Here is a 25,309-nt window from a genome sequence, read left to right on the forward strand (position 1 = left end):
CCACTTCTATTCTATCTATGCAGGCACACTACCATGAATTAGCACTTAATATCTCTCTTGTATGTTTCTAGATTGGCAGCTTTATTCATCTAAGGCCAGAGTCAAACTTTCGAGGGACTCACGCGAGTCTCGCATCTCATCACCCGACACGGCCACACACTTTCCTGACAGGAGCGGTCAGCTGCATGTATTTCTACGCAGCTGCACGCTCATGTCCGGAGAGTGTGCGGCTGCATCGGGTGTTGCCGATGTTAGACTCGCGCGAGTCACTCACAAGTGTGACTTCGGCCTAAGGATTCGCTAACCTCTACATATTAGTACTCCAATGTTAAACAATAAGGCAATGTTGATCTGCAATTTATTTCTCCAGTAGTTTTCAGGAAAAAAATTGCAGCATGCTGCAATTGTTTGTGTAAAATGGCCGAGACTTGTCATAGCAAGCCAATGGGTGCGAGAAAAAAATGAAGAGCACATGGACCATTCATATGCTGTCCGTTTTTTACAGATACAATACTATTCTGTAATACTAAGTTCACATTGGCAGAGATCTATTGGCAAAAAAATCAGCAAATGCAACTTTCTTGTCATTTTTCAAAAAATAGAATTTTGCAGCATCCTTTTTTTAACTTGGGAATTTATGAAAAACAGATCAGCTAAGTGATTGCTATTGATCTTCCATTTGAAATTGATCCACTAAGCAAAAAAACAGATCCTTTACAAATGCAAGAAAATTAGAAGGCTAAATAGAAACCAGCTAACTGATCTGTTTTCTATAGACTCCAATGTTAAAAAAAACAGATCCTTTACAAATGCAAGAAAAACGGATGGCTAAGTAGCAATCAGTTAACGGATAGGTTTTCTATAGACTTGAATGTTAAAAAAATGGATCTGGCAAAAATCAATGTTTTCAAAACGGGCAGGAAAGTTGTTTTTGACCACTTTTTACCTAATAGATCTCTGCAGGATTCATTCTAACGGATGATTGCTGGACATGTGAACTCAGCATTCATGTGTTTTCCAGCATAATTGAAGTAACTACATTCTGTAAATTCCTTAATGTTTCCCAGATTTTTTTTTAACTCTAGGGTCGGTCAAATATGAGACATTTAAGCCCTGGTGTGCTTTAAAATATAATCAATTTTGGGGGGAGATTCATGCCAGATAACATGGTTGATTTTCTGAAATTAATCTCAATAGAATGTGTACACCCTAAAGAAATATAGGTATAACTATATCTAGAGATATACGGCTGTTATCCAATTAGGTTTACTATCTCCTAGGCTTAAGGCCTATAACTACATCAAAACATGGAAGTGATTTTATGGTTCAGAAAACACAAAAACATTCCTTCCTATATATTTTATGTCAGCAAATATAGAACTTTCCATGTGCAATAGAGAGGAAGAACTGACAGATAAGATCTACATAATTTAAACACATGTTGGACAGGGATCAGCTAAGGTCTAAACCTTGGTTTGGTTTCTCCGCATCTCCTGTGTCCTAAAGGTTGCAGTGATTGACAGTTGCACTCCTGTAGTAATAATAATATTTATTCCCTTATATAGCTGTATTAATTCCACAATGATTTACAGATGTAATCATCACTGTCTCCATTTGGGCTCACAATCTAAATTCCCTAGGAGTCTTTGAAGTGTGAGACGAAACTAGACAACCCGAAGGAGGCCCACGCAAACATGAGATGAACATACAGTTGAAACTCCTTGTAGATGTTGTCCTTGGTGGGATTTGAACCCAGGACCCCAGCACTGCAAGTGCACTGCTAACTACTCAGCCACTGTTCTGTAATGGCTAGAGTAGGTCAAAACTGTTCTTAGAGGATATAGCCAAAATTGATTATGGCATCTAATAAGAAGCAGAAGACTTGATCTGCCCTAGTATTGGATCACCAGTGCTGAAATTTACATGGCTTGTTGTGTAGATATAAAATCTTTGCAATCACTTGTCTTTGTCACTCTCATGCTGGTTGCTATCATTAGAAAAGATGTCATCTACAGCAAAGGTTTCTTTGGCACACTTAAACTGGACAATGATTAGGAATCACCTGAATAGCTCCTGAACGTCTTGGATTCAGTGGGACTGTCATGATTTGAGGGTTCAGTCCCGCTGTCCCAGCATTCACTGATCTTATTCCAGCTCCTCCTCCTCTCAGTGAAGTGCATAAATTAAACATTCACCTCTGATTTGGTTTCCCTGGGACTAGAACTTGTTTGTAAGCAGTAGCTTCAGTGTTGAGCCACTGCCTAGACTTGGAGGTAAAGGAGGATTTTGTTATCCTGACCTGTATTGCAGGCAGGAAATGCAGAAGCAAATTATTCTACATACATATACATTGTAAACATATCTCTATGTCCCTGGAGGTGAAGAAAAAGTCAGATTTGTTTGTTCCTATAAAACTAGTATAAAATAATGATAAATAATTACAAAAATGTAATTTTTTTTTGTTTATTTTTCACCCCTTCCTGTAGCTCAAACCAACTCAGTATCTCAGCAAGCAGCAGAAATTCACAAATGAAGCATCAGTTAGAAAGAATAACATAGGAAACAGTAGAGACGTTTTAATTTAAGTATGTTAGAAAAGAGATAAGTTTATTATTAAATAGATTGACATTGACATTTGGTAATCAATATTTGGTTCTCACCACCCCTGTAATTGAAATTTTAAGCAAAAAAAATACTTGAAAATGAGAGGAAGGGATGTCTGGTCTCACTATAAACTTACATGTTAATAGATAAAAAAAAAAATCAGCTTTAAGATATGTTCCCACATTGCAGATTTGGGTGCAAATTTTCTGCCCCCAAAACTGCATCTCTTGGCAGGAAAAACCGCTGAGTAAAAAAAACGTGTTTTTGCTATGGTTTTGCATTTTTTTCTGCGTTTTTTCAATAAAAAAAAAATGTATGCATTGTGATAAGAAAAACACTGGAAAAAAAATCTGAAACAATTGATGGGTTTGTTTGGTGCAGTTTTTTTCTGGACCAAAATCTGCAAGGAAAAATTCTGCAACCTGTCCACTGCATCTTAGAATTCTCATAGACTTTGCTGGGATGCATTTTCCTTTGCAGATTGATTAAAATCTGCAAAAAAACCCCACATCAAAAACAGCAAAAAAAAACCCGCATTGTATGCACACAGCCTTAATATACCTACTCGGTAAGATACCATTTCCCCTCCACTACAGCTTATATGCATAATGTAGGAAGAATTCACATTGGACACTCAGAGACAGTAGAAAAAAAAATAATAAATTAATTATTCATGCACTAATTAATTTAGTAGCAAAATCCAATGTGTTTATAAGGTTAAAAGTCTACATGTCTGAGGCTTAGTATCCCATAGCCACAAATATTCATTACTATTACACAGAACTATGCCATACATCACAGGAAATGGCTATGGTTTGCATTAGTGAGCTGTGAAACATTTGTCACCGCTCAGATAGCACAGAATTGCTGACTCACTTTTCAATAGAAAGCAGTTTTCTAAGCAAAGAAGGATATACAGTATATCATACATTATATTTCCCACAAATGAAAATCAATGGGTTGTATAGAATAAATGAAAACACTTTTAGCAGTTTTTTAACTAGTGGTGAACTGCTCTAAATTTCCAATATAGCTTATTGACTCCATGAAGACTGCATTCAGTAAGCTGAGTCAATAGTTATCCAATCTATCATCTAATGATTTCTAGCTAAAAATAGAAATCAATAGTTTAATCCAATTGTAATTGTTATATGCTACTATGGCAAGGGGTTGTACACGTCCTCAGACAATTCCTTCATAAATACTGTACTCCCCAGTGGAATATAAAAATAACATACCTCCTGCCCCTTCATTTTAGGCAGTGGTATGGGATGTACTGTATTTGTTGGATCACCAAATATCAGACATGGATATCATATCTTATACATATAATTCAAAAGTAAACCATGGCATTTGTGAAATGCTCATCAAATTTTTGTATACATAAATCTTTAAAGGGGTTATCCGACTTATTTTGCTAAGTTTTGTTTAGTGCACTATTGGGCTACATTGTGGCAGGTAAGTAGATAGTGACTACCTATCTGCCCTGCTGTCAGCCCCTCTCCTCCGGCTTAGAGCAGTCATGTGTCTGCTCCTGCCAGGATTTTGCTGCTTCCTGTGATGTAATGTCGACAGGGGCAGGAACTTATGCTTTACTTGTAGACGGGTATCACAGCCAATGTCATGTAGCCGCCCTGCTGGGCAGGTGCAGTGCGCCGGAGTCCCCGCCCCTTTCCCTGCACCCTCCCACACATTCCCCACATTCCTACTCTCCCCACGACTGCTGAGGCGTCCATTAGCTGGGGGAGGGGGCAGGTGGCTGCCCGCGGTATCAGCACTAGCATCGGGCCCCCTGCTCAGGATCACACTTCAAATATATCGGCATCACAGATGCCCATACACTTAAAAGAACTGATGAGAGGGAGTGCTGTGCTGCTTCTCATCATTGTCCAACTGTCTGTTCTGACAGTTCAGTACAGCAGTGACATTACTACTGTGCTGATATGGCCAGAGCACAGACAGTGGGCGAACGAGGAGAAGCGGTGGGGATCGGGGAAAGGTATGTATTCCCTAAACGGTGGTGGGGTGGGGGGCTGCAGAGCGACATAGGGGGGCTGCAAAGCAATGTGGGGGGTGCAGAGCGTCATGGGGGAGCTGCTAAGCGATATGGGGGGTGCAGAGTGATATGGGGGGACTGCAGAGCGACATGTCAATAGCACCTTTAGAAATACATTGTATTTTAAAGCGTATAAGAAGACTTGGCATATAAGACGACCCACAACTTTTCCAGTTAAAATATAGAGTTTGGGATATACCGTATATACTCGAGTACAACTTGTTCCGCAAAGCATTCAACTGCTATAAAGCACTGACAGCAGTGGCGGCTCCATGCACAGTATGTGATCATCAAGGGGTGCTGCTTGCAGACCGAAGGCACATAGACCCCTCCATGATCATGTCCAATGCACAGGGCTGCCGCTGCTGTCAATGCTTTACTGCAGTTGAATGCTTTGTGCCACTGTCATAAAGCATTCAACTGCAGTGAGGCCATGTTGGCAGCCTGCAGCAGTGGCTCCATTCACCGGACGAGATCACCAAGAGGTTTAAGTGTCTGTGGTCTGCAAGAAGCAGCTGAGGACACTGTGGGAACGGGGGACAGGTGAGAATATTTTTTGTGGAAACCTCACTGTGAGATCTGAAAAGCAGAGTCTTAGAGACAGGGAGGGCTTATAAATTACTTAACTATATGCCATATAAGACAACACCTGGCATATAAGATGACCCCGACTTTTGAGACGATTTTCCTGAGTTAAAAAGTCATCCTAAACACTAGAAAATACAGTATTTACTTAGGAAATTTGTGATGTTTTTAATACTTATTTCACTAGCTGTATATCCCTACAGGAGAACACATAATTCGATGAATTGAGTAGCTCCCTCCATTTGTAGACAATAGTGATCCTCACAAAATCTGGTGCTACTGACTTTCCTAATTGATTTTGTGTCATTTCATATATATATAATAATTCTGTGGAGAGTTATAAGATTCCATGGGTTAGCAAGAAATCTGTCTAAATATAACATCTTGGTTAATAATTTAATAAACAGCTGTCCTTACCAGTGCACTCGAATTGCAACCCTTTACCGTAGTATCCTTTCTCACAGATGCATTCATATTGGCCGGTGTGAGTTCCGCACTTGCAGCTCGCCATGACATCACAGCAATCTTTCCCAGCATCACACAGATAAGAGCAATGTGAAATGTCCTCCTGAATGTAACTACCAGAAGGCAGATCTATAAATATAGAAATTAAAAAAAAAGCAACATTACTTACGTGTTTTCTTCCAGTTTGGTGTGTGTAGATACAGCAATTTTTAATTAGCAAACACAACATTATTATATTCAATAGACTAAGGTGATTATAAGGGAAATAACTTTTAATAAGATTTCCCTTTAAATGGCTCTTGGAAAGAAAACAGAAGCTTACTCCCTAGGAAAAAGTCAGATTTCCACTAAAAGTGTCATGTGCATCGTTCATTCTACTTGTTCGCTCTTTAATCTTTAACATACAAGAAAGAAAACATACATTGTCAGTAATAGTTAAGAATTACTTTGGTGTTAAAGGGGCTTAAACTTTTTTATTTCTTATAAAAAATGAGTTGATGGCATGATTTTGTAATGCTAATATAAAAGTGTTAGGCTAACATGCCAAAAGGCATGCGTTTTGAATTTCCAGCAAAGTCAATGGAAAATGGTGATTTTCAGACCGCACTTTGCGTTTCTAAACGCTGCGTTTAATTTGCATATTTTGTGGCAAAAACCATGCGTTCAAAGAAGCAGAATGTCAATTGTTTTTGCCATTTTGGCTGCGTTCTACACCCATTGAAATCAATGAGTTGTAGAAAATCGCTGCCAAAATGTTAAGCAGTGCACTTGCATTGCATTATTATTGCGAGCCACATGTTATTTTTTAACATAACAAAGGCACTTCTTTCATCTTTCTCTCTCTGTCGATCGGTCTCTCTCTCTGTCCATGTCTGTCTCTCCCTCCCACCCCCTCCCTCATACTCACCAATCCACGATCACCGGCGTGGCGCTGCATGGCGTTCTCACTGTGGCGGCTTCTTCTCTTTTGAAAATGCCGGCCGCTCAATAATCCATCACGTATTCCCTGCTTTCCCCGCCCACCAGCGCCTATGATTGGTTGCAGTCAGACACGCCCCCATGCTGAGTGACAGCTGTCTCACTGCAACCAATCACAGCCGCCGGTGGGCGTGTCTATATCGAGCAATAAAAAAAAATAAATAAATGAAAAAAAACGATGTGCGGTAACCCCTGATTTGGATACCAGCCAGGGTAAAGCCACACGGCTGAAGGCTGGTATTCTCAGGATGGGAAGCTCCACTTTATGGAGAGCTCCCCAGCCTAACAATATCAGCCAGCAGCCGCCCGGAATTGCCGCATGCATTAGATGTGACAGTCCCGGGACTTTACCGGCTCATCCCGAATTGCCCTGGTGCGGTGGCAAGCGAGGTAATAAGGAGTTAATGGCAGTAGCCCATAGCTGCCACTAAGTCCTAGGTTAATCATGGCAGGCGTCTCCCCGAGATACCTTCCATGATGAACCTGTAAGTTAAAGTAAATAAACACACACATCCAAAAAACTCATTTATTTGTAATGAAAGACAAAAAAACACCCTCCTTCACCACTTTATTAACCCCTCAAAAACCCCTTTAGGTCTGAAGTAATCCACGCAAGATTCCCCGACGCTTCCAGCTCTGCTACATCGGAAGCTGACAGGAGTGGCAGTAGAACATCGCTGCTCCTGTGAGCTCCATGCAGCAAATGAAGTGAGTCGCGTGATCAGCTGTGCTGTCATTGAGGTTACTCGCGGCCACTGCTCTCCGGTGGAGGACTGCAGCTGTGGCCGCGAGTAACCTAAGTGAAAGCACAGCTGATCGCGCAGCTCACTGCAGTCACTCAGGGGATTTGCGATCACAGGTGAGTGCTTCACGTGTGACTGCAAATCAAGCCGCGGCACACGCACAGAGCAGCGCGATCACAATGAAGTCGGGTGAAGTTCATCCGAGTTCATTCTGATCGCGCGGCACTGTCCGCAGCCAGCCATGACAGTGACAGTGCGGTCACACTCAACTCTGCTGCAAGTCTATGGGGATGCTGTAGAGCCGAGTGGGTGCGTTCTGTGAAAAATGTGCATTCTGGATGCTTTTCCCATTCTGTCTATGGCAGTGAAAGCATCCAGAATGCATGAATTCTCACCAGGAATGTCCGCACTTTTCGTTGTGACGAATGCGTCTCAGAACGCAGCTTTTTCTGCTGTGTTCTGAGACGCACACGCAGTGACTTTCCTCGCTGCAGAAAAGAACGCAAAGTGTGGTCTTAGCCTTACAGGTTCTCCTCCTGTACTTTACAGTGCAGCTTTCCTCAAGGACTGCAAAGCTTTCACAGGGCAAAACGGTGGCTCAGTATTTAGCACTGCAGTCTTGCAGCACTGGGGTCCTCGGTTAAAACCCCACCAAGGACACTATCTGCAAGGAATTTGTTTGTTCTCCCCGTGTTTGCGTGGATTTCCTCCGGTTTCCTTCCACAATTCAAAAATTTACTGATAGGGACCTTAGATTGTGAGTGTCAGGTTTCCAGGTTTTCCAGTTCTCTTTTGACTGCCCTTGCCCTCGGTTAACATGGAGGTTACCGTTCTGTTGCCCTACTTCCTGTCCAGCAGCTTAAAAGGCCGCCTCCCAGCCCAGTCCAGTGCCTGAGTATACTGCCTGCTGTGTGCTCCTGCTGTGTTTGCTGCTTATTCCGGATTGCCTCGGGATTCCCCTAAAGGACTACCTACCGATTGTCTCAGGACTGTACCCGGCTCTTAAGGCTGTGCCCGGATTCCGTTTACCATCTTCGGTCAGCACTCCGCCTGGTTCTCTTTTGGTTCGTAACCATCCTGGATAAACATTTCCGTACGGACACTCATTGACTTTACCGCTTGCTCCTTATCCCGGCCGCTGCGCATTTAGGCCTTCCGGGGTAGATTGCCGGACAGTCCCTGTATAGGGGTTCGCTCCGGTGGTCTCCCTGGGGGAGTCCGGTGCGTGGTCCCGGGAATCCCCTGCGCGTCTATTCCGGAAAGTATTGTATGTGTTATTGTATTGTTGTGTTTGTTCTGTTTCTACCGTGGTGACATACTATAAAACATCTTGTACCCGGAACTCGTCTCTGATTGTCATTGCCCTACGCTATCGAAATCCTCAGAATATAGAATAAGTATTACATTATACTCAGGCCTTTAGAGGATTTCGCTGGGGCAATGACTGAGACACGAGTAGATCAGCTGTTCTCCATGATTAACTCCCTGCAGCAGGAGATGGAGGTGGTGCAGACTAAGCTTAGAGATGTGGAGGCACAGCTGGGCCATGATCACCAGGTACTGGGTCCGGCTATACAGGATTTGCAAGTCAGAGTGGAGGCTCAGGAAGCCGTCCCCACTACGTCCGTACCAGCTGCCGGTATGCCTAGGTTACCCCCATTCCGTTTTAATGGTGATCGTAGTCAGTTCCGTGGATTTATTAACCAATGCATACTGTTTTTCGATGTACATGCTGAATATTACCGTTCTGACCGGTCAAAGGTGTTATGTATCATCATGTTATTAACCTCATGAGCACTGGCTTGGGCTAATCCGATGATAGAAAACCGGGACATCCGTTTAAATCACCAAGATGACTTTCTGAACGCAATGGCGCAGATGTTTGATGATCCGAATCGCCGTGCTACCGCTGAATCTGCTCTCCTTTCCTTACGTCAGGGAAAGCGCTCTGTCATTGAATACGCCACTGAGTTCAGGAGGTTAGTGGTAGACACCGACTGGGGAAACAATGCATTATTGTCCGTTTTCAGAAAGGGTTTGTCCGGTACCATCAAGGACGAGTTAGCCCGTTCCGAATCCCCAGGGGATTTTGACCTGTTTCTCCAGCACTGTGTGCGCATAGATACCCGTTTAACGGAACGTAGACAGGAAAAATGGGCAGCTATAAACCGTATAAATAATAATACATTTCCTTCCAGAGAACCGGCTTTCAGGACGCCACGGGAGGCTGAGGACGTTCCTATGCAAGTGGACTCTCTACAAAAGCGAGAGACCAGCGAACGTCGTGAACACCGGCTCCGTGAGCGTTTGTGTTTCTACTGCGGTCAATCGGACCATTTTTTAATCGACTGCCCGAAACGTCCGAATCGCCCAAATAAGGTATTGGCAGCCATGGCAGAGTGTGATAACACGGACGCAGAGTCTGATATCTCTGAGGCAAGTGGACACTTGGATGCGGTATTTCCCTTGACGGTAATGTCTACCTCACCGAAGGACTCAGAAAGGAAATATACCCATTGTTCACTCCCCATTCAGATCCGGTGGGAGGGACAGCTAATTCCTACCTCTGCAATGATAGACTCTGGGGCAGGGGGAAATTTCATGGACTTTTCTTTTGCTAGTAAACACGGTATCCGGACTCAGCAAAGATCCTTACCGGTTACCATGTAGACGGTAGACGGATCTCCGTTAACATCTGGACCAGTGGATCGGGAAACAGTACCGCTAGAATGCGTGATGAAACCAGGTCAGCAGGAGACTCTTGTTTTCATGATGATCTCTTCTCCACATTTTCCGATTATTCTAGGTATTCCGTGGCTACGGTCTACAAATCCGGTCATCAATTGGGAAACTAAGGAGATATCCTTCCCACCGCAGAGTGATCCGGCCATTTGTCCAACTGTTCCGGTTCCGGTAACACCACATGCAGAAGGCACGGTACAGGTACCCGTTTTACCCTCGGTTTATCGTGACTTCGCTGACATATGCGACAAAAGAAAGGCCGATCGGCTTCCTCCGCATAGACCGTATGATTGCCCCATAGACTTACTCCCAGGGGCAGAAATCCCGTTTGGTCATGTTTACCCGTTGGCGGCACCTGAGCTAGAAGCCCTAAAGGAGTATATTGATGAAAGCCTGGCCAAGGGATTTATTCGCCCGTCTACCTCGCCCGCAGGGGCACCCATCTTTTTTGTGAAAAAGAAGGAGGGGACTCTGAGACCCTGTATTGACTACCGGGAACTGAATAAAATAACCATCCGGAACCGGTATCCGTTACCGTTGATTCCGGAGCTATTGGAGAGAGTCCAACAGGCAAAGATATTCACCAAATTGGACCTCCGTGGGGCATATAATCTGCTTCGTATACGTCCCGGAGACGAGTGGAAGACCGCGTTCCGATGTCGGTACGGACATTTTGAGTATTTAGTGATGCCTTTTGGACTTTGTAACGCTCCTGCGGCATTTCAACATCTAGTTAATGATATTTTCAGGGATATCATGGACCAATTCATGGTGATCTATCTGGATGATATTCTAATCTTTTCTGATTCTCTCCAGGAACACCAGGAGCACGTCAAGACCGTACTTACCCGGCTGAGGGACAACCACCTGTACATTAAACTGGAGAAATGTGAGTTCCACTGCTCACAAATACAATTCTTAGGTTATGTCATCTCTCCTCAGGGACTGAACATGGAATCTAGCAAGATACAAGCCATTCTCGACTGGCCGGAACCGGGAAACATCAAAGAGGTACAACGCTTTGTCGGTTTTGCCAACTTTTACCGACGCTTTATCCGTAACTTTTCAGAGATTGTTCGTCCCATCACCCTGTTGACTAAGAAAGGACAGAAGTTTGTATGGTCCGCCCAGGCTCAGGAAGCGTTCCATCGTCTCAAGGGATGTTTTACCTCAGCACCCATACTAGTGCATCCGAATCCCGCACTTCCCTTCATCGTGGAGGTCGACGCTTCCGACTACGCATTAGGGGCCATTCTTTCTCAAAGGACCGGGGACAAGAGTCTCCTGCATCCGTGTGCCTTCTTCTCCCGCAGGTTGTCCCCTGCGGAAAGGAACTACGACATTGCGGATAAGGAATTATTGGCGATTATTGCCGCCTTCAAGGAATGGAGACACCACTTACAGGGAGCCGCGCAGCAAGTGATAGTACTCACAGATCACCGTAATCTGGAATTTCTCAAGTCTGCCAGGTGCCTGTCTCCACGACAAGCCCGTTGGAGCCTATTTCTTAACCAATTCAATTTTGTTGTTACATACCGTCCAGGTTCACGTAATGGGAAAGCCGATGCCTTGTCCCGAATCCCTGCCGTGGACTCCGTGCCTGGAACCCCGTCGCAGACCGTGTTAACAGATGCCAATTTCGTTGGAGTAATCCAGGACCAGGACTTGTGGAAGGACATCAAGCTGGCCTATGATGGTGATGTATTTCTTGCTGCCCCCCCGAATGATGTAACTCTTGTTCTTCGGAATGGTGTGTGGTTAAGAGAACGACGCATTTATGTCCCGGAGGCCGTAAGACTTCGGGTTCTCAAGTTGGTTCATGACTCCGTGTTGGCCGGTCATAGGGGGGTACAGAAGACGCAGGAATTTCTGAGCCGGTTTTTCTGGTGGCCTACCTGTTTAAAGGACGTGAAGGACTATGTCCACTCATGTGTGGTTTGTGCCCGGTGCAAGGTCCCTCGTGTGGCTCCTACGGGACTCCTCCAACCGTTACCCGTGCCATCTCGCCCTTGGGGGTCTATCTCCATGGATTTTATTGTGGAGTTGCCGGTCTCAGGCGAGCATAATACCATTTTAGTGGTGGTGGATCGATTGACTAAAGCTGCTCACTTCATTCCGTGTACCGGTCTTCCCTCAGCCGCAGAGACAGTGGATTTGGTTGTCCAGAACGTATTCCGATTGCATGGGGTACCGGATGAGATCATCTCCGATCGGGGCGTGCAGTTCACGTCGAGATTCTGGAAGGGGTTTTGTACGGCACTCCAGATTGATGTCTGTTTGTCTTCTGCATACCATCCTCAGACAAATGGACAAACCGAACGGACGAATCAAACCCTGGAACAATATCTTCGCTGTTATGTCAGCCATCTCCAAGACGATTGGTTGAAGATGCTTCCGTTGGCGGAGTTCTCCTACAACAACACTCAGAGCAGCTCCACTAAGGTAACGCCCTTTTTCGCTAACCTGGGTTACCATCCGACTATTTTGCCTAGGTCACCGGTTGCGGTTTCGGTACCAGCGGTGGAGGACAGAGTGACAGAACTACGACAAAATCTGGAGGTTCTAAGGAACACCGTAGCTACGGCCCAGGAGCGTTACAAGAGGTCGGCGGACACTCACCGGAAACCGGCACCCATGTACAAGGTAGGGGACTCTGTATGGTTATCCACCAAAAACCTGAGATTGGGTGTTCCTTCGCAGAAACTGGGACAAAAATTCATCGGTCCGTTCAAAATCACCGGGATCGTGAGCCCTGTGGCCTGTCGGCTACGGTTACCGCACCATCTAAAGGTACACCCGGTCTTTCATGTGTCTCTCCTCAAACCCGTTTCCCCTAATACTTTTCATGGTCGTATTGTGCCTCCTCCTCCGCCTGTGATGGTCGACGGCGAGGAGCAGTTCGTGGTTGAGGACATTATTGACTCCCGGCTCCATCGTCGTCGGCTTCAGTATCTGGTACGTTGGCAGGGGTACGCCCCCGAGGACGATTCCTGGGAACCGGTGGGTAACATTCGGGCACCCCGGAAGATTGCTCAGTTTCATCGCCGGTACCCGGACAAACCTGGCCCTGATCCGTCCTGAGGCCGTCTCTGGGGGGGGGAGTAATGTCAGGTTTCCAGGTTTTCCAGTTCTCTTTTGACTGCCCTTGCCCTCGGTTAACATGGAGGTTACCGTTCTGTTGCCCTACTTCCTGTCCAGCAGCTTAAAAGGCCGCCTCCCAGCCCAGTCCAGTGCCTGAGTATACTGCCTGCTGTGTGCTCCTGCTGTGTTTGCTGCTTATTCCGGATTGCCTCGGGATTCCCCTAAAGGACTACCTACCGATTGTCTCAGGACTGTACCCGGCTCTTAAGGCTGTGCCCGGATTCCGTTTACCATCTTCGGTCAGCACTCCGCCTGGTTCTCTTTTGGTTCGTAACCATCCTGGATAAACATTTCCGTACGGACACTCATTGACTTTACCGCTTGCTCCTTATCCCGGCCGCTGCGCATTTAGGCCTTCCGGGGTAGATTGCCGGACAGTCCCTGTATAGGGGTTCGCTCCGGTGGTCTCCCTGGGGGAGTCCGGTGCGTGGTCCCGGGAATCCCCTGCGCGTCTATTCCGGAAAGTATTGTATGTGTTATTGTATTGTTGTGTTTGTTCTGTTTCTACCGTGGTGACATACTATAAAACATCTTGTACCCGGAACTCGTCTCTGATTGTCATTGCCCTACGCTATCGAAATCCTCAGAATATAGAATAAGTATTACAGTGAGCCCCATTGGGGACAGTATTGCTGATGTATGTAAAGTGCTGTGGAATTAATAGCGCTATATAAATGAATACATTATTATTATTATTATTATTATTCTTAATCTCTTCACCCCCGTGAAGATTTTACGTTTTTCTGCTTTTTTTTACTCCAAAATCAGCCGAGTGCCGTAACTTTTTTATTTTTCATTCAATCTTGCCATATGAGGGCTTGTTTTATGCGGGATGACTTGTACTTTTGAATATAACCATTAATTTTACCATATACTATACTGGAAAATAGCAAAAAAATTCCAAGTACGAAAAAATTGCAAAAAAAAAGTGCGACTGCCTGATAGTTTTTGGGATATTTTATTCACCGTGTTCACATGTGTCATTGTTTGTTGTGATGTTGTGATTCCTCAGGTTGGTGCACGCTCCTAGACACCAAACATTTATAGGTTTACTTTTATCTAAGGGGTTAAAAAAAATCACAAGTTTGTCCAAAAAAATGACACACGTTTTGCGCCATTTTCTGCGATCCATAGCGTTCTCATTTTTCAGGAGATATGGCTCAGTGATAGCTTACTTTTTGCGTCTCGAGCTGGCATTTTTAATGTTACCATTTTTGCGCAGATGCTACATTTTGACCGCCTGTTATTATATCTTGTGCAAAATATACGGCCATCAAAAAAATGTAATTTTGGCATTTTGATTTTTTTGCCGCTACGCCATTTATCGATCATATTAATTGATTTTATATTTTAATCGAACAAGCATTTCAGAACGCGGCGATACCAAATGTTTGTATATTTTTAATTTTTTTTTAACCCTTTACTTTTTAATGGGGCGAATGGGGGGTGATTTGAACTTTTAGGTTTTTTTTTTTTTAATTTTTAAATTTTTTTTTTTACTTTTTATTTTACTAGTCCCCTTAGGGAACTATAAGGATCAGCAGTCTGATCGCTCATTCTTTCCTGTAGATTAGAGCAGCATTTCTCAGATCTGCAGAAAAGCTCCTCTTCTCTCACACACGGCCCTCTACCAGCTGTGAGAGGAACTGTCTAATGATAGCTACAGGAGTCATCACATGACCCTGTGCTACCATGGCAACCATCGGATCCATGTGATCACATCACGTGACTTCCGATGGTGTTGGGTAAGTGAATGTTTACCGCCGCCCCAATGCACAGTGCGCTGTGACATTTTCACAGCACACTGTAAGGGGTTAACAGGCAGGAGAGGGTAGCAAATCCACTTATGCATGATAGCCGTACATGTCAGCTGTTCAAATGAGCTGAAATGTGCAGAGGTCGCTGCCAGCTTCCCATGGCAGCTGGCAGTGATTGAACTGACACGATCCATGACGTACCCAGTACATCATGTGTCATGAAGAGGTTAAGATGGAGGAGCACCGTTCCATCAGCCTCCTCCAATGAAAAATTACTTCTCATGGAAAGTTAATGTTCGATTTGAGGAGACTGATCGATAGGTCTGGTCACATAATATGTAGTGATGAGCGAGTATGCTTGTTACTACTCGGTACTCGCACGAGTATCACTGTACTCGGGCTACTCGGCGGGTACCGAGTAATTTCGCGATACTCGTGCTGTACTCGTGGTCTTCATCCCTGCACGTTGGCGCTCTTTTGAGAGCCAGCCCTCATGCAGGGATTGGCTGGCAGACCACTGCAATGCCACAGCCCTGTTAGTTGTGGAATTGCAGTGATTGGCCGGCCTGCACAGCGTGACCGAGCCTTTATACCGGCGGGCGCGCTGTGCTCTGCACACAGCCATCTCATATTCCCTGCTTTCCCCGCCAACAGGCGCCTATGATTGGTTGCAGTGAGACACACCCCCACGCTGAGTGACAGGTGTCTCACTGCACCCAAACACAGCAGCCGGTGGGCGTGTCTATACTGTGCAGTAAAATAAATAAATAATTAAAAAAAAATGGCGTGCGGTCCCCCCAATTTTAATACCAGCCAGATAAAGCCATACAGCTGAAGGCTGGTATTCTCAGGATGGGGAGCCCCATGTTATGGGGAGCCCCCCAGCCTAACAATATCAGTCAGCAGCCGCCCAGAATTGCCGCATACATTATATGCAACAGTTCTGGGACAGTACCTGGCTCTTCCCGATTTACCCTAGTGCGTTGGCAAATCGGGGTAATAAGGAGTTAATGGCAGCCCATAGCTGCCACCAAATCCTAGATTAATCATGTCGGCGTCTCCCCGAGATACCTTCCATGATTAATCTGTAAATTACAGTTAAAAAACACACACACCCGAAAAATCCTTTATTAGAAATAAAAAACAATAACAAAGTCCCTCATCACCAATTTATTAACCCCGACAAACCCTCCATGTCCGGCGTAATCCACGGACCTCCAGCGTCGCGTCCAGCTCTGCTGCATGCAGGTGACAGGAGCTGCAGAATACACCGCCGCTCCGGTCAGCTTCACACAGCAACTGAGGTGAGTAGCGCGATCAGCTGCTGTCAGTCAGGTAACTCACGGCCACCGCTGGATCCAGCAGTGGCCGCGATTAACCTCAGTGACAGCTCAGCTGATCGCGATACTCACCTCAGTTGCTGCGTGGAGCTGACCGGAGAGGCGGTGAGTAGCGCGATCAGCTGAGCTGTCACTGAGGTTACCCGCGGCCACCGCTGCATCCACTGCTGTAAACAGGTAACCTCAGTGACAGCTCAGCTGATCGCGCAGCTGTCTTCAGTTGCTGTGTGAAGCTGACAGGAGCGGCGGTTTCTTCTGCAGCTCCTGTCACCTTCATGCAGCACAGCTGGATGCGACACTGGAGGACTGTGGAGTACGCCGGACATGGAGGGTTTGTCGGGGTTAATAAATTGGTGATGAGGGACTTTGTTAGTGTTTTTTATTTCTAATAAAGGATTTTTCGGGTGTGTGTGTTTTTTAACTGTAATTTACAGATTAATCATGGAAGGAATCTCGGGGAGACGCCTGACATGATTAATCTAGGATTTAGTGGCAGCTATGGGCTGCGAATAACTCCTTATTACCCCGATTTGCCAACGCACTAGGGTAAATCGGGAAGAGCCGGCTACAGTCCCTGAACTGTCGCATATAATGTATGCGGCAATTCTGGGCGGCTGCTGACTGATATTGTTAGGCTGGGGGGCTCCCCATAACGTGGAGCTCCCCATCCTGAGAATACCAGCCTTCAGCCGTATGGCTTTATCTGACTGGTATTAAAATTGGGGGGACAGCACGCCGTTTTTTTTAATTATTTAATTATTTATTTCACTGCACAGTATACACACACCCACCGGCTGCTGTGTTTGGGTGCAGTGAGACACCTGTCACTCAGCGTGGGGGCGTGTCTCACTGCAACCAATCATAGGCGCCGAAAAGCAGGAAAGCAGGGAATACGAGATTGTTTAATGAGCGGCCGGCTTTTTCAAAAGAGGAAAAGCCGCCGGAGTTTAGTGAACAGCAGTGCAGCGCCGCGGCAGTGATCGGGGAACGGTAAGTAAGAGAGAGGGGGAGAATGACCGACAGACTGTGAGAGGGGGACAGACAAGACAGAGAGAGACCGACAGAGCGAGACCGACCGACGGGAGATAGAATGAAAAAAAAATGACCGACATCGCTAGTAAAAAGCACAAAACGTGCGTTTTGTACATCGGAGTGCCACACAATGTTTTACGTAAAATCTTTCATGTATTAATCTCAAAAAGTAACATACACCAGCTCTATCTCACTATTGGGTATGTGCCCTTAACATTTCCGCCATGAAAATTCATTTTGGTGTCATTTTGGAAGGTTTTCTGGTGAGTCCGTAAAAATGGCGTAAAACGCGGACAAAATTGTTCACAGCTGTGACTTTTGAGTGATAAATGCTTCAAGGGGTCTTCCCTATGCTGTTGCCATGTCATTTGAGCACTCTTCTGAGACTTTTGTGACACTTTTAGGGTTTCTACATGCTGCCGGGGGTCATTTCAGAAAAATACTCGGGTCTCCCATAGGATAACATTGGGCTCGGTGCTCGGGCCGAGTACACGAGTATCTTGGGAGGCTCGGCCCGAGCCTCGAGCACCCGAGCTTTTTAGTACTCGCTCATCACTAATAATATGTCTTTTTGTAGTCATTTTGTGGACAGGAGAGCTGTAAAGTCTGCAAACAAAGCTGCACTAACAAGAGTATGGTGAGAGCCTGCAATTAGTAAATGCCTCAATATAATGATCCCAAAATGTTTTTTATACCTTTTTGAAGAATCAACTTTGTGGCCAGCTTTAGATGAGCGAAACACAGGTGCATTCCTTCCAGAAGCCGCACCAACAAAGGAATAATGACATGAGCTGAAAGCCTTACGGATCCATATAGTTCAGGTTACAAGGACTGGCTTAAAGGGGGTTTCCACTGAGAAAATATTGATGACCTATCCTTAAAATCAGATTACCTTCTGTTCAACTGCATATGAGCTGATCTCTAGATCCCAGCAACAGAAGTGTTGTGCCCCTTACACTATATACATCTGACCACTGCTTGATCTGGTAACTAGAGTTGAGCGCGGTTCGCGGTTCGAGGTTCTCCAGTTCTAAGCTCGAGTGATTTTTGGGGCTGTTCGAGATCGAACTAGAACTCGAGCTTTTTGCAAAAGCTCGATAGTTCTAGATACGTTCGAGAACGGTTCTAGCAGCAAAAAGCAGGGCTTTTTACAGCTACAGTGTGCAGGAGCCATCGCTGGCAGCCTGCCACAAGCTGGTAACCAAGATAAACATCGGGTATCCAAGCAAAGCGCTTTGGTTAGTAACCCGATGTTTATCCTAGTTATGTGCAGGAAGCCCACACTTCCCCGCTCAGCTCGCTCCGCCCCCTCCTGCCCGCGGCATGTATACATACATATACACACACACACACACACACACACTCTCACCCACCCCCCTCCCCCCCTGCTCGGCTTACCTGCGGTGATGAAGTCCCGCCATCCCGACCTCAGCGCTGTCACTGTCCTCCATGGCCGCCGCTTGTCACATCACCTATCGCTTCCGACCCGAGACTGACACTGGCGGTGACGTCACGGACTTCTCGCGATACTTGATGTTTAGGCGCCGGTCATTGACCTCAGTGACAGGGGCTGTCAGTGTGCTGGAGATCAGCGCAGGTAATGTACCTCGCTGACAGCAGCACTTGTCATCCCCTGCAGTGACCTGGGCTGACCCATTGATGTTAGCTCAGGTCACTGCATTGCTCTCCCAGCCAATGGGGAACATCCTGCTCTTCATTGACTGGGACAGTGTGGATCGTCATGGCAACCCCTTGCATTACACCAGACCTGGATTTGTTTTTCTTTCTAATAAATTGGTTAAAGAGGGAATGTTTTGGGGAGTGTTTTTTCAAATAAAAATGTGTTTGTCGTCTATTTTTTTTTATTACTGACTGGGTTGGTGATGTCGGGTATCTGATAGACGCCTGACCTCACCAACCCCAGGGCTTGATGCCAGGTGACATTACACATCTGGTATTAACCCCATATATTACCCCGTTTGCCACCGCACCAGGGCGCGGGATGAGCTGGGGCGAAGCACTAGGATTGGCGCATCTAATGGATGCGCCACTTCTGGGGCGGCTGCGGCCTGCTATTTTTAGGCTTGGGAGAGTCCAATAACCATGGACCTCCCTAGTCTGAGAATATCAGGCCCCAGCTGTCTGCTTTACCTTGGCTGGTGATCCAATTTTGGGGGACCCCTACGTGTTTTTTTTTTTTAAATTATTTATTTAATTTAAAATAACAGCGTGGGGTGCCCTCAGTTTTGGATTACCAGCCAAGGTGAGGTTGCCAGCTGTGGTCTGCAGGCTGCAGCCGTCTGCTTTACCCTAGCTGGCTACAAAACTAGGGGGATCCCTACGTCATTTTTTTTTCATTTTTTTGGCTAAATACAAAGCTAAGCACCCCTTAGTGCCACATGAAAGGTACCAAAGAGTGCTCCACTTTTTCTCCATTTTTTTCTCCACTTTTTCTCCACTTTTTCTCCACTTTTTCTCCACTTTTTCTCCACTTTTTTCTCCACTTTTTCTCCTCTTATGCTCCACTTTTTCTCCACTTTTTCTCCACTTTTTCTCCACTTTTTCTCCTCTTATGCTCCACTTTTTCTCCACTTTTTCTCCACTTTTTCTCCACTTTTTCTCCACTTTTTCTCCTCTTAATCTCCACTTTTTCTCCTCTTATGCTCCACTTTTTCTCCACTTTTTCTCCACTTTTTCTCCACTTTTTCTCCTCTTATGCTCCACTTTTTCTCCACTTTTTCTCCTCTTAATCTCCACTTTTTCTCCACTTTTTCTCCACTTTTGTCCACTTTTTTCTCCACTTTTTCTCCTCTTATGCTCCACTTTTTCTCCACTTTTTCTCCACTTTTTCTCCACTTTTTCTCCTCTTATGCTCCACTTTTTCTCCACTTTTTCTCCACTTTTTTCTCCACTTTTTCTCCTCTTATGCTCCACTTTTTCTCCACTTTTTCTCCACTTTTTCTCCACTTTTTCTCCTCTTATGCTCCACTTTTTCTCCACTTTTTCTCCTCTTATGCTCCACTTTTTCTCCACTTTTTCTCCACTTTTTCTCCTCTTATGCTCCACTTTTTCTCCACTTTTTCTCCTCTTAATCTCCACTTTTTCTCCACTTTTTCTCCACTTTTTCTCCACTTTTTCTCCACTTTTTTCTCCACTTTTTTCTCCACTTTTTCTCCACTTTTTTCTCCACTTTTTCTCCTCTTATGCTCCACTTTTTCTCCACTTTTTCTCCTCTTATGCTCCACTTTTTCTCCACTTTTTCTCCACTTTTTCTCCACTTTTTCTCCTCTTATGCTCCACTTTTTCTCCACTTTTTCTCCTCTTAATCTCCACTTTTTCTCCACTTTTTCTCCACTTTTTCTCCACTTTTTTCTCCACTTTTTCTCCACTTTTTCTCCTCTTATGCTCCACTTTTTCTCCACTTTTTCTCCTCTTAATCTCCACTTTTTCTCCTCTTATGCTCCACTTTTTCTCCACTTTTTCTCCACTTTTTTTCCACTTTTTCTCCACTTTTTCTCCACTTTTTTCTCCACTTTTTTCTCCACTTTTTCTCCTATTATGCTCCACTTTTTCTCCACTTTTTCTCCACTTTTTCTCCACTTTTTCTCCTCTTAATCTCCACTTTTTCTCCACTTTTTCTCCTCTTAATCTCCCCTTTTTCTCCACTTTTTCTCCACTTTTTTCTCCACTTTTTCTCCACTTTTTCTCCTCTTATGCTCCACTTTTTCTCCACTTTTTCTCCTCTTAATCTCCACTTTTTCTCCTCTTATGCTCCACTTTTTCTCCACTTTTTCTCCACTTTTTTTCCACTTTTTCTCCACTTTTTCTCCACTTTTTTCTCCACTTTTTTCTCCACTTTTTCTCCTATTATGCTCCACTTTTTCTCCACTTTTTCTCCTCTTAATCTCCACTTTTTCTCCTATTATGCTCCACTTTTTCTCCACTTTTTCTCCACTTTTTCTCCACTTTTTCTCCTCTTATGCTCCACTTTTTCTCCACTTTTTCTCCACTTTTTCTCCACTTTTTTTCCTCTTATGCTCCACTTTTTCTCCACTTTTTCTCCACTTTTTCTCCACTTTTTCTCCTCTTATGCTCCACTTTTTCTCCACTTTTTCTCCACTTTTTCTCCTCTTAATCTCCACTTTTTCTCCTCTTATGCTCCACTTTTTCTCCACTTTTTCTCCACTTTTTTTCCACTTTTTCTCCACTTTTTCTCCACTTTTTCTCCACTTTTTTCTCCACTTTTTCTCCACTTTTTCTCCTCTTATGCTCCACTTTTTCTCCACTTTTTCTCCACTTTTTCTCCTCTTAATCTCCACTTTTTCTCCTCTTATGCTCCACTTTTTCTCCACTTTTTCTCCACTTTTTCTCCACTTTTTTCTCCACTTTTTCTCCACTTTTTTCTCCACTTTTTCTCCTCTTATGCTCCACTTTTTCTCCACTTTTTCTCCACTTTTTTCTCCACTTTTTCTCCTCTTAATCTCCACTTTTTCTCCTCTTATGCTCCACTTTTTCTCCACTTTTTCTCCTCTTATGCTCCACTTTTTCTCCACTTTTTCTCCTCTTATGCTCCACTTTTTCTCCACTTTTTCTCCGTTCTTTTTCTATGGTCGGTCTACCCATTAGCTCTGCCATGCATACTGTAGCTCTACACCTACTGCACATGTTACTTTATGATTGACATCTCTTTCGTACCAGAGCTGTCTAAGTCTACTCTGACCCCATATTTGTCATTACTATATTGTCCTTGTACTGTATTATGACATTTGTATCATGTGTTTCATTTCTTCTGTGTTGCAATTTTTTTGCTGCATCCCAATTGTACCTCTACATTGTTCGAGTTTATGTTATTGTTCTCTCACTCTTATGTGATACTGATTATTGTCATTTTTCATGATTACATGCAGATAAGTCCAATCTGACGAAGGCTCAGGCCGAAACGTCATTTGTAACTTGTTTTGGACAAAAACATATATGCTTATGAAAAAATTTTTTTTCTTAATATGGACCAATAAAGAGTGATTTTGCATTACTATCCATTGTGACTTACTGACTTAGTCTGGGAGATTTAGAGTGCCGAGGTTACTCACTAATTTTATCTATTATTACCTCTGAGCACCTATATACCAGTGAGCAGAGTTTCCTCTACAGTAGTTCTCCTGATTAGGCATGCCCTTACCTCATGAGCAGGGCATTGCAGCTTTGGTAGCAACCATTACGACATGGACTCTGCTGCTGTGGACCCGGGGAGAGTGAGTGCAGATTCATTGCACCCACACTCCTCACATGAAGGGTCCGCACTCCTAGAAAATGGGGGATACGTTCCCTGAGTGTCTCCCCCCCATATTCTAGACGGTCCAGAGTCGTCGTGGGACCCTTTTTTTTTTTTTTCTTACAATAAATTGGTGAAAGAGGAAATGTTTTGGGGACTGTTTTTTCAAATAAATTTCTTTTGTCGATTTTTTGTTTTTGTTATTACTGACAGTTTATGATGTTGGGTATCTAATAGACGCCATGACATCACAAACTGCTGGGCTTGATCTCAGGTGACTTTACAGCTAGTATCAACCCGATTTATTACCCCGTTTGCCACTGCACCAGGGCACGGGATGAGCTGGGGTGAAGCGCCAGGATTGGCGCATCTAGTGGATGCGCCACGTCTGGGGTGCCTGCAGCCTGCTATTTTTAGGCTGTGAAGGCCCAATAACTATGGACCTTCCCACCCTGAGAATACCAGACCACAGCTGTCCGCTTTACCTTGGCTGGTGATCCAATTTGGGGGGGACCCTACTTTTATTGTGTAATTATTAAAATTTATAAAATAATTATAAAAAAGAGCCTGAGGGGACCTCCACATTGGATCCCCAACCACGGTAAAGCTGCCAGCTGTGGTTTTCAGGCTACAGCCGTCTGCTTTACCCTAGCTGGCTATCAAAAATGGGGGACCCAACGTCATTTTTTTTTTTAACTATTTTTTAAATAGAAAAAATTAATGGGCTTCCCTGTATTTTGATTGCCAACCAAGGTAACGGCAGGCAGATGGGGGTGGCAACCCATAGCTGTCTGCTTTATCTGCGCTGAGAATCAAAAATACCGCGGAGCGCTACGTCATTTTTTTAAAGATTTATTTTTTACAGCACTGTGATGTCCAGCAATCAAAATACAGGGAAGCCCATTTTATTTTTAGTTATTTAAATAAATAATTAAAAAAATATATATATGGGCTCCCGCTGCATTTTTTGTATTGCTAGCTAAGGGTAATCCAAGCAGCTACTGGCTGCTAACCCCCACTGCTTGGTGTTACCTTCACTGGCAATGGAAAATCCAGGGAAGCATTTTTTATTTTTTTTGCCAAAAAACTACAAAAAAAGGACGTGAGCTTCGCCATATTTTTGTATGCTAGCCAGGTATAGCAGGCAGGTGCTGGAAGAGTTGGATACAGCGCCAGAAGATGGCGCTTCTATGAAAATGCCATTTTCTGAGGTGGCTGCAGACTGCAATTCGCAGCAGTGGGGCCCAGAAAGCTCAGGCCAACCTGTGGTGCGGATTCCAATCCCCAGCTGCCCAGTTGTACCTGGCTGGACACAAAAATGGGGCAAAGCCTACGTCATTTGTTTTCTAATTATTTCATGAAATTCATGAAATAATAAAAAAAGGGCTTCCCTTTATTTTTGGTTCCCAGCCGGGTACAAATAGGCAACTGGGGGTTGGGGGCAGCCGTACCTGCCTGCTGTACCTGGCTAGCATACAAAAATATGGCGAAGCCCACATAATTTTTTCAGGGGGCAAAAAACTTCTGCATACAGTCCTGGATGGAGTATGCTGAGCCTTGTAGTTCTGCAGCTGCTGTCTGTCTGTATGGAGAAGAGCAGACAGCAGCTGCAGAACTACAAGGCTCAGCATACTCCATCCAGGACTGTATGCAGAATTTTTTTGCCCACCAAAAAAATGACGTGGGCTTCGCCATATTTTTGTATGCTAGCCAGGTACAGCTGGCAGCCACGGGCTGCCTCCAACCCCCAGTTGCCTATTTGTACCCGGCTGGGAACCAAAAATATAGGGAAGCCCGTTTTTTTTAATTATTTCACTTATTTCATGAAATAATTAAAAAACAAATGACGTGGGCTTCGCCCTATTTTTGTGTCCAGCCGGGTACAACTAGGCAGCTGGGGATTGGAATCCGCAGCACAGGTTAGCCCGAGGTTTGTGGACGCCTCTGCTGCGGATTTCAGTCCGCAGCCGTCCCAGAAAATGGCGCTCTCATAGAAGCGCCATCATCTGGCGCTGTATCCAACTCTTCCAACAGCCCTGGAGCCGGGTGGCTTGTTGGGTAATCATGAGGTAATACTGGCTTTGTTTTACCAGCCAGTATTAAGCCAGAGATTCTTAATGTCAGGCACGTTTGACCCGGCCATTAAGTATCTCCAATAAAGGGTTAGAAAAAAGACACCACACAGAGAAAAAATACTTTAATAGAAATAAATACACAGACACATTAGAGACTCCATCTTTATTACCCCCTGTCAGCCCTCCACGATCCTGCTCGTCTGTCTTCTTTCTTTCTAGTGTAGTAGTAGTGACGATTGTAGTGAGGATGAGATTCACCAGCTCATCACTTGGGGCTGGGGAACCTCCATCCTCACTACAATCATCACTAGTGTAGTAGTAGTGACGATTGTAGTGAGGAAGGATGAGATTCACCAGCTCATCACTTGGGGCTGGGGAACCTCCATCCTCACTACAATCATCACTACAATCGGGAAGCAGCGTGCAGCCTTCACTCCGTGAGTGATCAGTGCTGGCTGCTAGCGGTAATGCTGACAGATGCGTTACCATAGCAACGGTGCTCTCGGAGCCGCGGTTAGC

At 44.8% G+C, this 25,309-nt stretch overlaps 1 protein-coding gene across 1 annotated transcript in view; it reads right to left on the bottom strand.

Moving 5' to 3' along the window:
• SVEP1 (sushi, von Willebrand factor type A, EGF and pentraxin domain containing 1) overlaps positions 1-25,309 on the bottom strand; it is a 570,842-nt gene that overhangs the window by 486,218 nt on the left and 59,315 nt on the right. Inside the window, exon 3 of the mRNA XM_075316174.1 lies at positions 5,663-5,839. Coding sequence (XP_075172289.1) covers positions 5,663-5,839 — 177 coding nt within the window. The remainder of the gene's footprint in view (positions 1-5,662; positions 5,840-25,309) is intronic.

Source organism: Anomaloglossus baeobatrachus, chromosome 1 (genome assembly GCF_048569485.1).
Source record: "Anomaloglossus baeobatrachus isolate aAnoBae1 chromosome 1, aAnoBae1.hap1, whole genome shotgun sequence".
In the NCBI taxonomy this organism is placed as follows: domain Eukaryota; kingdom Metazoa; phylum Chordata; class Amphibia; order Anura; family Aromobatidae; genus Anomaloglossus; species Anomaloglossus baeobatrachus.